The sequence below is a fragment of the Sardina pilchardus genome, chromosome 1, assembly GCF_963854185.1.
Source record: "Sardina pilchardus chromosome 1, fSarPil1.1, whole genome shotgun sequence".
NCBI lineage: Eukaryota > Metazoa > Chordata > Actinopteri > Clupeiformes > Clupeidae > Sardina > Sardina pilchardus.
The window spans coordinates 38,467,693-38,479,192 of NC_084994.1; the positions used below are offsets into that span (position 1 = coordinate 38,467,693).

Below are 11,500 nucleotides of genomic sequence, written 5' to 3' on the forward strand. Positions count from 1 at the left end.
GATCCGAAAACTCAGACACACACACACACACACACACACACACACACACACACACACACCAAAGCCAAGGTCGCACTGTCTGTCTAGCAAGTACAACCGACATATGTCAGCACAGGACATTGGGGTATATTCTAGTTGAGCACTCTGTTGAGTCTGGCATTGATTCAGAGAGAGTCTGGACATTTTGGTGCTCAGTGGTCATACAGTAGGTGGAGAGGGGAACAACAGAGAGAGAGAGCCTGTTTGTGGGGAAACACTGACCATTCACCCGCTGTTCTCCCTCAAGGCCTTATCAACAAATACACGCATGAGTGAAAATGGCCACTACATGCACACATAGACAGAGAGAGAGAGAAAGAGAGAGAGAGCAAGAGAGAGAGAGATATAAAGAGCGAGAAAGAGAGAGAGAAAGAGAGAGAGAGAGAGAGAGAGAGAGAGAGAGAGAGAGAGAGAGAGAGAGAGAGAGAGAGAGAGAGAGAGAGAGAGAGAGAGAAACACACAACCCTATCCCCATTTTGACTGAAAGTCACCGTATTGACCACAGGGTCGTGTTGTGGTGTCCCTTTATATAATTAATGACTAGCGCCACGGGACTTCACATGGGACTGATAGCAGGCGATCGGGTGACACATGCAATTGCCATACGAACAAAAGTTGCCCGCCGCACAGCATTCCATACCCCTGTAAGGGTCTGAATTATTCACAGAGCTACATGCAGACACAGAGCATTATGGGTAAAACGTCATGCCAAATACACGTTAACGGTACCCATCCGCGGGTGCTTGCGGTCGCGTACTGCATCAGGAGCTGAACCCATTTTAGTCGGGAGTGCTTTTTCAGCTCGCCTCCCGAGTGGCTGGCGTCTAACATGCATCACATGTGGCGGAGACTCGACGCATTAAAAGTGCGGTCCCCGCTCGCGTGACTGGGATCGCATGACAAACGTCTGCGCGGGATCAGTCCGACCTTGTGTGTGTGTGCGCTGAAAATCACATCACAGCTTGAACTTTTCAACTCATCGTTGTTTGAAGTATTTGTTTTCTGTTATTTTATGTCTTTTCTTATACTGTATTCATTGTGGTTATTATTTTTTCTGGCAGAGGTTTTGCGTGGATTGTCTGCTGTCAATGCGACACAATTCTCCTCTGGGAGACTTGAAAAGACAATGGATCCTTTTTCAACTCCTCTTACATTTACATCAGAAGTGCTAAGCTTCTCAACTCTTATCTCTTTACGTTACTCCTTTTCATAGTATTTGGACGATGTGCTTATCCGTGGCCGCCCACACTGAACTAACTACTTGGGGTTATAAGTCTTGTTCAGGGGGGCACAATGGAAGCCCAACGGTATGAATTCACAACCTCAGGGCTGATAGACAGGAAATGATCTGTGCCTGAAATGATCAAATACATTCAAAGACAATAGAGAGAATAGCCTTTCTTGACAGCATACATGGCCGAGCTCAAGCCTGAATTTAGGCACCACGCCTGAATTCTATCAGGCCTGCAACCTTCGGGTGTTCCAACTGGAGGACCAGACTCCTGATTAGACTAGACTAGACTAGGCTAGACCCTCCACCTACTATAGATACACTGAGCTGCTCCTTTTCATAGTATTTGGACGATGTGCTTATCCATGGCCGCCGACACTACAGGCACAGCAACTTGGGGTTACTGTAAATACACTGAGCTAGTTCAACTGCCCTCACCTTTGTTGTAGAAGTACTTCTGGTAGTAGTACGCTCCCTGGTCCATGTGCTCGAAGTTGTAGCGCTTGACCATCTCCCGTTGCAGAGGGTAGTTCTCCCGGGTCACCTCGAGCACGGACACGCCCGCGTTGGAGCAGTGCGAGGTGATGGAGGCCTCCAGGCTGTAGCCGTCTCCTCCGTCGCCGTAGGTGGCGCTGTTGGACCTGGGGACGCCCAGCTTGCGCTCGGCTTCGCCGCCGGTCTCGTTGCGGAAGTACGGGCAGCTGAGCACCATGCCGTTGCACCTGCCGTCGCCTTCGTCGGGGTCCGAGCCCAGGTCCTCGCAGCTGCCCAGGGGCGACTCGCAGGCGGGGAGAGGGTCGGCGCTACCGTCGCTGGAGCCGCCGCCGCCGCTTCCTCCTTGGTGCTGGGAGGCGGCCGACGCTCCCGTGGTGACGTTCTTCCGGCGGGCGAGGTTGGCGCGGTTGGCGACCGCCTCGCTGATGTTGAAGAGCACGCTCTGGAAGTCGTAGTGGGCGAAGCACTTCTGGAAGCTCTGCGGGCGACCCAGGAGCCGGGCGACCTCGTCCTGCTGCTCCGTGCTGCCGCTTCCGCTTCCGCCGCCGCTTCCGCTCTGCTTCTGCCGCTCGCCGCCGCCGTCGCTCTTCATGGTGCGCAGGCGCCGGAAGATGCCGGACGACTCGTTCTTCTCCGACTTCTGCCGCTGGAGCGCCGAGGAGCGCTCGCGCTCCCGGCTGTAGAAGAGCGACGGGTCCACGTAGTCGAGGTTGGAGATGCAGATGATGTCGCCGCGGGCGATCTGCGCCGCCGTCTGCAGGCTCGGCGACAGCGTCGTCGTCGCCGCTGCCGGGGGCGACGTCGTGTAGTGCAAGAGTTCGGGCAGCGCCTGCGGCGGAGGGGCGCTCGGGAGCTCGGACGGCGCGCCGAGGTCCGGGTGCTGCGGGGGCCTGGCCGCCGTCCCGGCGAAGCCCTGCCCGGTGACGCTCTGGCGGTCGAGGGAGGACGTGCTGCCGTACTCGCGGTGCAGCGACGCGCCCGTGTTGGGGTTGACCGCCGTCTGGTCCACGTCCTCGGCGCCGATGTCGCTGATGGTCACGTCGCTGTTGCTGCGCTGCCGCAGCGGGTTGAAGCCGCCTTTGTACGGCGAGCTGTTCAGCAGGTCGGCCAGGCCGTACTTGGCCTCCAGGAAGTTGGCGTTGATGACCGCTACTCCTCCTCCTCCGCCGCCGCAGCCGTCTGGCGTCTGACCGGGCGGCATGCTGGGGAAGCTGGTCATCAGGCTGTCGTAGCGGGGCGGCGGGCGGTTGTCGGCGATCTCCTTGCGCGTGGGCCAGTCGGAGACGCGGGCGCGGACGCCCATCTTGGGCATGGCCGGCGTGCCCTGGAGGCTGGGCATGGGAGGCCCCATGTTGCCGTTTAGGGCCTGAAGCTTCTTGTTGAACAGGTTGTCCGTCTGCATCACAAAAGCCCTCGAGACGTTTCCTCCTCAGGCTTCTTCCTGTGCTCTGTGGCTGATGCCACTCATGTCGGAACCTTTCGAGGCTAAATCATCAAAAAACAGCCAGAAGCCAGAACTGTTCTCATAGTTCTTTTCAGTGGTTGAAGAATGGACACTTGGAGTATACACACAAACCCAGACCAGGGTTTTGGGTAAAGGTGGGCTTGTGACCCATACAACAGGAGGGGGATATGACTAGACTCTCATCTGTGTCTGCAGGACAACACCATGACCGGGAGAGTGGACAGGAAGTGAGGTCATTTCCCTATGAATCTTCACAGCTCGGCGTGATGCATCTTGGCTCAATCTGAAATTCAAACAAGAGACAGAAAAAAAGAAAATCCATTAATGATCAATTATTAACCAATGCCCCCCAGACAGAAACAGTACAGAGACAAACCAGGAAAAAAACGACGTCTGAGCTTTGAGAGCACACCAATCGACCTTGGGAGTGTGTAAACCCCACAAAGCCCTTTTCAAATCCTCAATTCAACACCACCAGCAGCATCACAACACACATCAAACTGATGAAGCTCAGTCGTCTCTGTTGTCAGCAGTGACAGAAAGCAGACATGGGGGCCAGTCATTTTTAATCCTATAGGATCCTATAGGCTGTAAATCTATCGTGACATTGCATACTTAGATCCATTCGCAGCTCTCCATACGATCTAAACGATGTGGCCGAGAGGATTGAGGGACTTGCACACTAACACCACGTCGTACACACTGTACACTGACTGAACACTAAGCATGTGTTTGAGGAGAGTCAATTAAGCTAAAAGGAGAGTTAAGAGTTCAGAATGTATCCATCTGTTATTTTGTTGTTGTTGCTATTTTTTCCCATGCTTCTGTTGAGAGTTCATGTTTCACATAGTAAATGCTATTCACTCGAGTTCTAAATATCTGTCTGCAGTCAAGGGCACTGCTTTAAGTGCCCCCGGTGTCCAAAAACAGCCCCTGTTCCTAATATCTTAATGGATCTCAGCTAAATTGGTTTGAAGAGTGGGAGTTGCAGCCTCCTCTTAGCATAGTAACATAATAATCTCCAAAGAGAGGCCATTTCATTATACATGGAGAAGAAAAAAACACACACACACACACACACACACAAACAAATCATGCTCCAAAAAACAAATATGGTGACTCAGCCTAAAGACGCTTGATGTGACGGCGACCGATGTTTTCTGTTTTCAAAACAAACAACAACAACAACAAAAAAAAAAAACCTCAGGTTCAAAGTGCCATAAACGCAGCTAAACATGGCTCACGAGGCTTAACCCAGCCAACCAACCACCCCTGAGGTCTAATGCGTTTAAATGAGAGCCGGGGTGGGGAGCGACACCGCCCGCCTCTCATGCCTTCCGAACCGCACGTCGTCCATCGCCACAAAAAAAATTAATCCGCTCCTCTGCGAGGCCGACTGATTGAACACCAGAGGGGCATAATATTAATACCCTGTTTACCCTGTTTGGGGGTTAAAAAAAAAAAAAAAAACTAGCGCTGCTGTCAAATCTCTGTTCACTGACCCCAATAGCTTGGCAGCCTCAATGAGCACCATTAGGACACCACCATTCAATCTTACAATCGACGTCCAGCCAGGAAATCGGACGCCAATCCCACTTCCATCGACTATGACCTTTGGCCTATTATTCCCAAATATTATCAGAAGGGATTTGGGATTTACTGTACTACAGATACGTACTGTACAGAAGCAGAGCTATTTCGGTGCTTCAATTCATCAAACAAATACATCACACTGATTATTGCTCAGAAGGGGGGGGGGGGGTATAACCGATTTCGGTTAGCACCAGGTGTGCAACTCTTATGATGTTTTCCAACCCATTTGCAAGCACATTTATTTTTAGCATTTTTTTCTGACCTGCAGGCATTCCCCAGACTCAGGGTGACTTCTTTTTTTTTTTTTTTTTTTTTTTTAAAAGTCAACACATCAGCAAATGAGACACATAATCCGATAACAAGGATCTTGCATGAGCAATGTGCATTTAGACAAAACTAAATAAACACCAACTAAAGGCTGTGGAATCTTCAGAAAAGCTAGCATACACATATGTACACACCCATAGACAAGAGAGAGGGAGATAGGGAGAGAGGGGGGGCAGAGAGAGAGAGAGAGAGGGGGTGGGCAAAGAGAGAGAGAGAGTGAGAGATGGGGGCAGAGAGAAAGAGAGAGAGAGAGAGGGAAACACAGAGAGTCACTGGAGGATGAATACAGGCCAAAAGCTGTTATCTGTGCGAGTAATGAATTCATCCATTATTGAGCCAGTGCCTATAAATGGTGGATGAAGGTTGGCAACACAGAGCTGGTTGACCCTCATTAAAAGCATGTCCCCCCCCCCCCCCCCCCCACACCAGAGAAATTGAGTGGCAGTCAGGCGAAACCATGAGATGGAAATGCAAGATAAAAAGGCCATGACAAACAAGCTGCTTTGTTTGTTGTATGTGATTTGCTAGGAATTGTGTGTGCGTGGCAGTGGTGGTGAGTGAAAAAAATGGCTTTGGTTTTGAGAGCTGCTGGATTCTAGAACAGAATAGAGAGGGAGAGAGGGATGAGGAGAAAGAGAGAGAGAGAGAGAGAGAGAGAGGGGGGAGAGCATGAGAGAGAGGGATAAAGAGAGGGAGAGAGGGATAAGGAGAAAGAGAGAAACCGAAAGAGCGAGGGGTGAGCATGATCGAGAGAGGGAGAGAGAAGAAATGGGGCAGAATGGAAAATAGAATGAGGAAAGAATGAGGAAGACAGCGAGAGAAAGAGAGAATGAGAGAGAGAGAGACAGAGAGAGAGACAGAGAGAGACAGAGAGAGAGAGAGAGACTGTCTATTTTATTTGCTGATCTGTATGACGAATGAGACTGGAAGCCGTGATAAATTCTGTTTACTTTGCTACACAAACAAGTCAGAGTCCATTTGCTGGGGAATGAGTCAAAAAATGTTGGGCAAAGTACTAAGGGAGAAGAGAAACACGAGGGAAATGGTGGAGAGACAGACACACACACACACACACACAAGGGAAATGGTGGAGAGACACACAGGCGTGTGTGTGACACATGCTAACACTGAGGACTGCTGACCAAGCGCTTCAGGCCAGATAACGGACGCAGAGACTGACGTGATTACTAATCAAATAAAGCACACTATCACACAGAACACATACGAACACACATACACACACACACACACACACACACACACACACACACACACACACAGAGAGAGACACAAAGACACACACAGCATTTGCGATATCACCATATTGATCAACACTTCGACCCACTGAACAATGCCCTGATGTCTTTTCCATGCCATGCCATGCCATCATTGCCATGCTCCCATTCCTTCCTCGTGCCAAGTTCTGGTGGACAGGGCAGACCGCTCACCCTGCCCTCGCCCGTTTAGACGGCCGGCTGGCTCGCTGCTGACAGCGGACAGCTTTTGTTCCGCCGTCCGTCAAAAGGTTGACGATAGGCACTTCATCTGAGGCCTACTTAGTCGAGTGGATCCGCCCGTATTCACACTATTCTGTCCTACGCACGGAGCCTCTCGTTAATAGTGTACCTATGACACCGATGGTGACAGCGGCAGCTCTAGCATATCAAAGGCGGATAAAAATCAAATGAAAGCGGCTCTGGAAGTCGCTTTTTCTAACTCTTTGCTGTTTCATGAACCACATTTCAAAGCTGACTAGTCTCTATCCTCACTGCGTTATTTTTAACTAACTTTGACCCATTTTTTTTATATACACTGTAGAACTAACTTTGACTCATTATTTTTATATACACTGTAGAACTAACTTTGACTCATTATTTTTATATACACTGTAGAACTAACTTTGACTCATTATTTTTATATACACTGTAGAACTAACTTTGACTCATTATTTTTATATAGGGGCCTACACTGTAGAACTAACTTTGACCCATTATTTTTATATACACAGCAGAACTAACTTTGACCCATTATTTTTATATACACAGCAGAACTAACTTTGACCCATTATTTTTATATACGCAGTAGAACCAACTTTGACCCATTATTTTTATATACACAGTAGAACTAACTTTGACCCATTATTTTTATATACGCAGTAGAACTAACTTTGACCCATTTTCCACTACGCCCTTTACAAGCACCGTGGGAGCAGGGAGGCAGCGGTTTCACACACAAGCCAAACTGGACTAAACTCTGTTTAAGGGCCGTCCCTTTAAGGGGACCTCCTCACTAAGGGCCGTCCCTTTAAGGGGTCCTCCTGACTGAGCCCAGGGGCGCGGAGGGAGACCGGTGGAATGAGTGGCGGATGGACTGGCCAGCGGTGGACATCAGCTGTGCTGAGACAAAGGGTAAAGAGGACACACAGGCAAATAGGGGACAGGAATGACAAATGCATGACATATGCATGTCCAAAGACACACACACACACACACACACACACACACACATTGACATTTGCATTCAGTCTCAACACTGGCACACACTCAAACAAACACACACACACTGGCATTTGCTAGCACACTCACTCGCACACACTCATACGCACACACATACGTGTAAACATAGCTGATATGCACATTGACATAGCATGTGACACCTCAACCCCTCCAAACACACACACACACCCCTATAAATAGTGTATAAATAGTTGACATATGAATAAGCTCATTCCCACTCACTCAGGCTCCTATACACAGACACCTAGTTTGTCTCTCTTGCACTCTACTCTACTTTCAAACAACACTATAAATGTGCACAAACACACACACACACACACACACACACACACACACACACACACACACTGGCATCGGTGCCCTACATCCCTGTCGCCCTTTCCCTCACACACTCCCTCCCTGCGTGGGCGACGGCGTAAGTAAACACAGCAAAAGCCAGCGCTGGGCCCTGTGGTGGACGTGCCCCATGTCCGTGTCACTGAGCCCCGTCACTAAGCAGGCCACACAAACACGGCCCCTGGACAACCATGCACCTCTGGCTCTCACTCCCTCACCCACACTCTGTCACTCTGTCCATCTCTCTTTCCCTCTCTCGATCACTCTGTCCATCTCTCTCCCTCTCTCGATCACTCTGTCCATCTCTCTCCCTCTCTCGATCACTCTGTCCATCTCTCTCTCGTTCTGTTTCTCTCAGTCTCTCTCTCATGTTCACGGTTGTTTTGACAACAGTAGTAGCCCTCTGTCTTTCTCTCTGCCACTTGCCCCTTTGTCACACAGAGAGAGCAATGAACACACTCCTCCGGGGTCAGACTGGCACCAATGGTAGAGAGAGGTGTGTGTGTGTGTGTGTGTGTGTGTGTGTGTGAGTGTGTGTGTGAGAGAGAGAAGGGGGGGTTGGGGGCAGCTCTACTGTACAGTACGGGGCTGAGCAGGGCAGGCTCCTGTCCAAACAGGGACCGGTGGGAAGGGGTGTGTATGTTTATGCATGTTTGTGTGTGTACATCTGTGCCTGTGCCTGTGTGTGTGTGTGTGCGTGCCTGTGTGTGTGTTTTTTTATATGTGTGTGTGTATATATGTGTGTATATGTGTGTGTGTGTGTGTGTGTAGGGAGGTTTACGGGGCATGGTGCCCGGCTCCAGTCCCTACATGGGCACGGCTCCTTGTCTGACGGCCCCACATCCTCCTCACACTCACACCTTCCCCCCCGGGCCAGTGGCACGACACAGCACAGCGCAGCCTGCCAGCAGCTCCATTACCACACCGTGCTCACACACACCACACACACACACACACACTGTATACCGCTCACATATACACACACACATACTGCGCACACACATACACACACACACGCACACACACACTGTCTCTTTGTCTTTCATCTCTGTCTGTCTGTGTCTGTCTGTTTCTTTCTCTTTCATCTCTTCCACTGTCTCGATCGCTCGTCTCTTCGCAGTTTCTCCCCCACTCTATAGTCTGTCTCTTTTCCATCTTGTTCTTCTTCTCTCTTCTACAAACACATAGGCATTCACTCACTCACTCCCCGTCTTTCTCACTCTCACTCTTTATTTCTCACTCTCTCTTTTTCTTTGCTCTCTCTCAGACCCGCGGCTGCCTGCCTTCACACCGCCCGTTAAACACTCAATCAGCCATCAGTGGCACACTAAGCCCATTATCCCCACCCTTCTCCGCTCTCAGACACACCCTCGACGCTGCGCTAACGTTAAGCTAACGCTGCGTTACAGCTGATTAAGGCTCACACAATGTCCACACACTCTCTCCATCACCATCACCATCACCATCACCATCGGCCAGTATGGAGCTTCAATAAGGCCGGCACAATCCCCTTCACTGACATGTCCAATCCATCCAGATGTATCAGCTGCTAATGAACTAAACTGAGACTACTAGGCTACATAGACCACTAGGCTACACAGACTACTAGGTTACACAGACCACTAGGTTACACAGACCACTAGGCTACATAGACCACTAGGCTACATAGACCACTAGGCTACATAGGCTACTAGGCTACACAATACATGCGAGAAATACAGAGCAGACGACCAGCGTACAATGCAGAGCAATATTAGGAGGGATATGTAGTTTTATAACCCTTTTAGGAATACACTATTATTATCATTATTATAAGCCACCGGGCAGTATTTTAGTTTTGTTTTGTAAAAATGTTGCCGCTTGTAACTTGTATAAAGTTTTATAGATCCGTTTTGCTCTCTGAGTCACCTCTCGAGTGCCTTCTGCCCAGCAGTTAGTCTCTCATGTGATTCGCCTCGTGTCAGATTTAAATGATATTTACATCTGTGCAGTCAGCAGGGGCCTGAGCGGTGTGCACACACACACATGCATGCACGCACGCGCACACACACACACACACACGGGTGTCTGCTGGCAGAGCAAAAAACAAGCTCAGCATCCAGAGAACACAGTGAACGTCTTTCACCGGGTCAAACCAAGATCACACACTCTCTCCCCTCCCTCCCTCTCTCCCTCCCTCTCTCTCTCTCTCTCTCTCTTCCCTCCCTCCCTCCCTCCGCTGCTCTCTGCAAGTAAACAGCAGAGGTAGCCTGAGAGCAAGTTAACTGACACCGGTGCACCCAATTTGCTGGTAATGAAGAACCAGAGAGGAGGAGGTGGAGAATACGACTACTAGATTTCTGACAAGTAATCAGAGCGTGCGGCTTCTGATTTTTAAATAGGGTAACCACTTTTCTGCCTTGATCTCTATCTCGATCTCTGTCTGTGAGTGCATGTTAGTGTGAGTGTATCTGTGTGTGTGTGTGTGTGTGTGTGTGTATCTGTGTGTGTGTGTGTGTCTGGTGTTGTCTGTCTGAGTGTATCTGTGTGTGTGTGTGTGTGTGTGTGTGTATCTGTGTGTGTGTGTGTGTCTGTGTGTGTCTGTCTGTGTGTGTCTGTGTGTGTGTGTCCTGGTTGGTTGGCGTGTGCTTCTGATTCTCTCTCTCTCTCTCTCTCTCTCTCTCTCTCTCTCTCTCTCTCTCTCTCTCTCTCTCTCTCTCTCTCTCTCTCTCTCTCTCTCTCTCTCTCTCTCTCTCTCTCTCTCTCTCTCTCTCTCTCTCTCTCTCTCTCTCTCTCTCTCTCTCTCTCTGTTGCTTGGGTCTCGTTAAAAGAGCGTCAGTCAGTCAGCTGCTGCTTCTGTCTGGGCTGCCTGCTTGGACAACTATAATGAGACGCAGCGGTCGCGCCCCTAATGCCAATTGCTCCATAGGGAATTACAGAGGGATTTACTCCACAGAGAGAGAGAGAGAGAGAGAGAGAGAGAGAGAGAGAGAGAGAGAGAGAGAGAGAGAGAGAGAGAGAGAGAGAGAGAGAGAGAGAGAGGAGGAAGGGAGTGGGAGAAAAAGAGAGAGATAGCCAGAAGGAACTAGATCATTTCACATATACAGTACATTCCTGCATTCCATTAATGCTCTCTGGGTATGCAGGCCTGAACAACACACACACACACACACACACACACACACACACACACACACACACACTGCTCCCGCTCGCATACACACATATGGACGGCATTAACGTATACACACACAAAGAGTATCCCCATCCCCATATAGACTGCATTTCTACACATACACACACACACACACACACACACACACACACACTGTCTGACATACCTCACCAGCCCAGCCCTAGTCCTATACGGTGGCCTGCTTTACAGACAGGCGCGCTGCTCTAAGCCGAGGCCCTGAGCTCTGTTAAACAAAAGCCACACGCTCCATCTGCAGAAATGATCATCCGGGGAGAAAAACAAACAGGGCACACGGAGAACAAGAACAGGGGGATGACGGAGGG

At 49.9% G+C, this 11,500-nt stretch overlaps 1 protein-coding gene across 1 annotated transcript in view; it reads right to left on the bottom strand.

Moving 5' to 3' along the window:
* The window catches only part of sipa1l2 (signal-induced proliferation-associated 1 like 2), a 121,898-nt gene that overhangs the window by 68,750 nt on the left and 41,648 nt on the right, over positions 1–11,500 (bottom strand). Inside the window, exon 2 of the mRNA XM_062544205.1 lies at positions 1,709–3,513. Within this exon, the coding sequence (XP_062400189.1) occupies positions 1,709–3,167 (1,459 nt within the window). The 5' untranslated portion in view covers positions 3,168–3,513. The remainder of the gene's footprint in view (positions 1–1,708; positions 3,514–11,500) is intronic.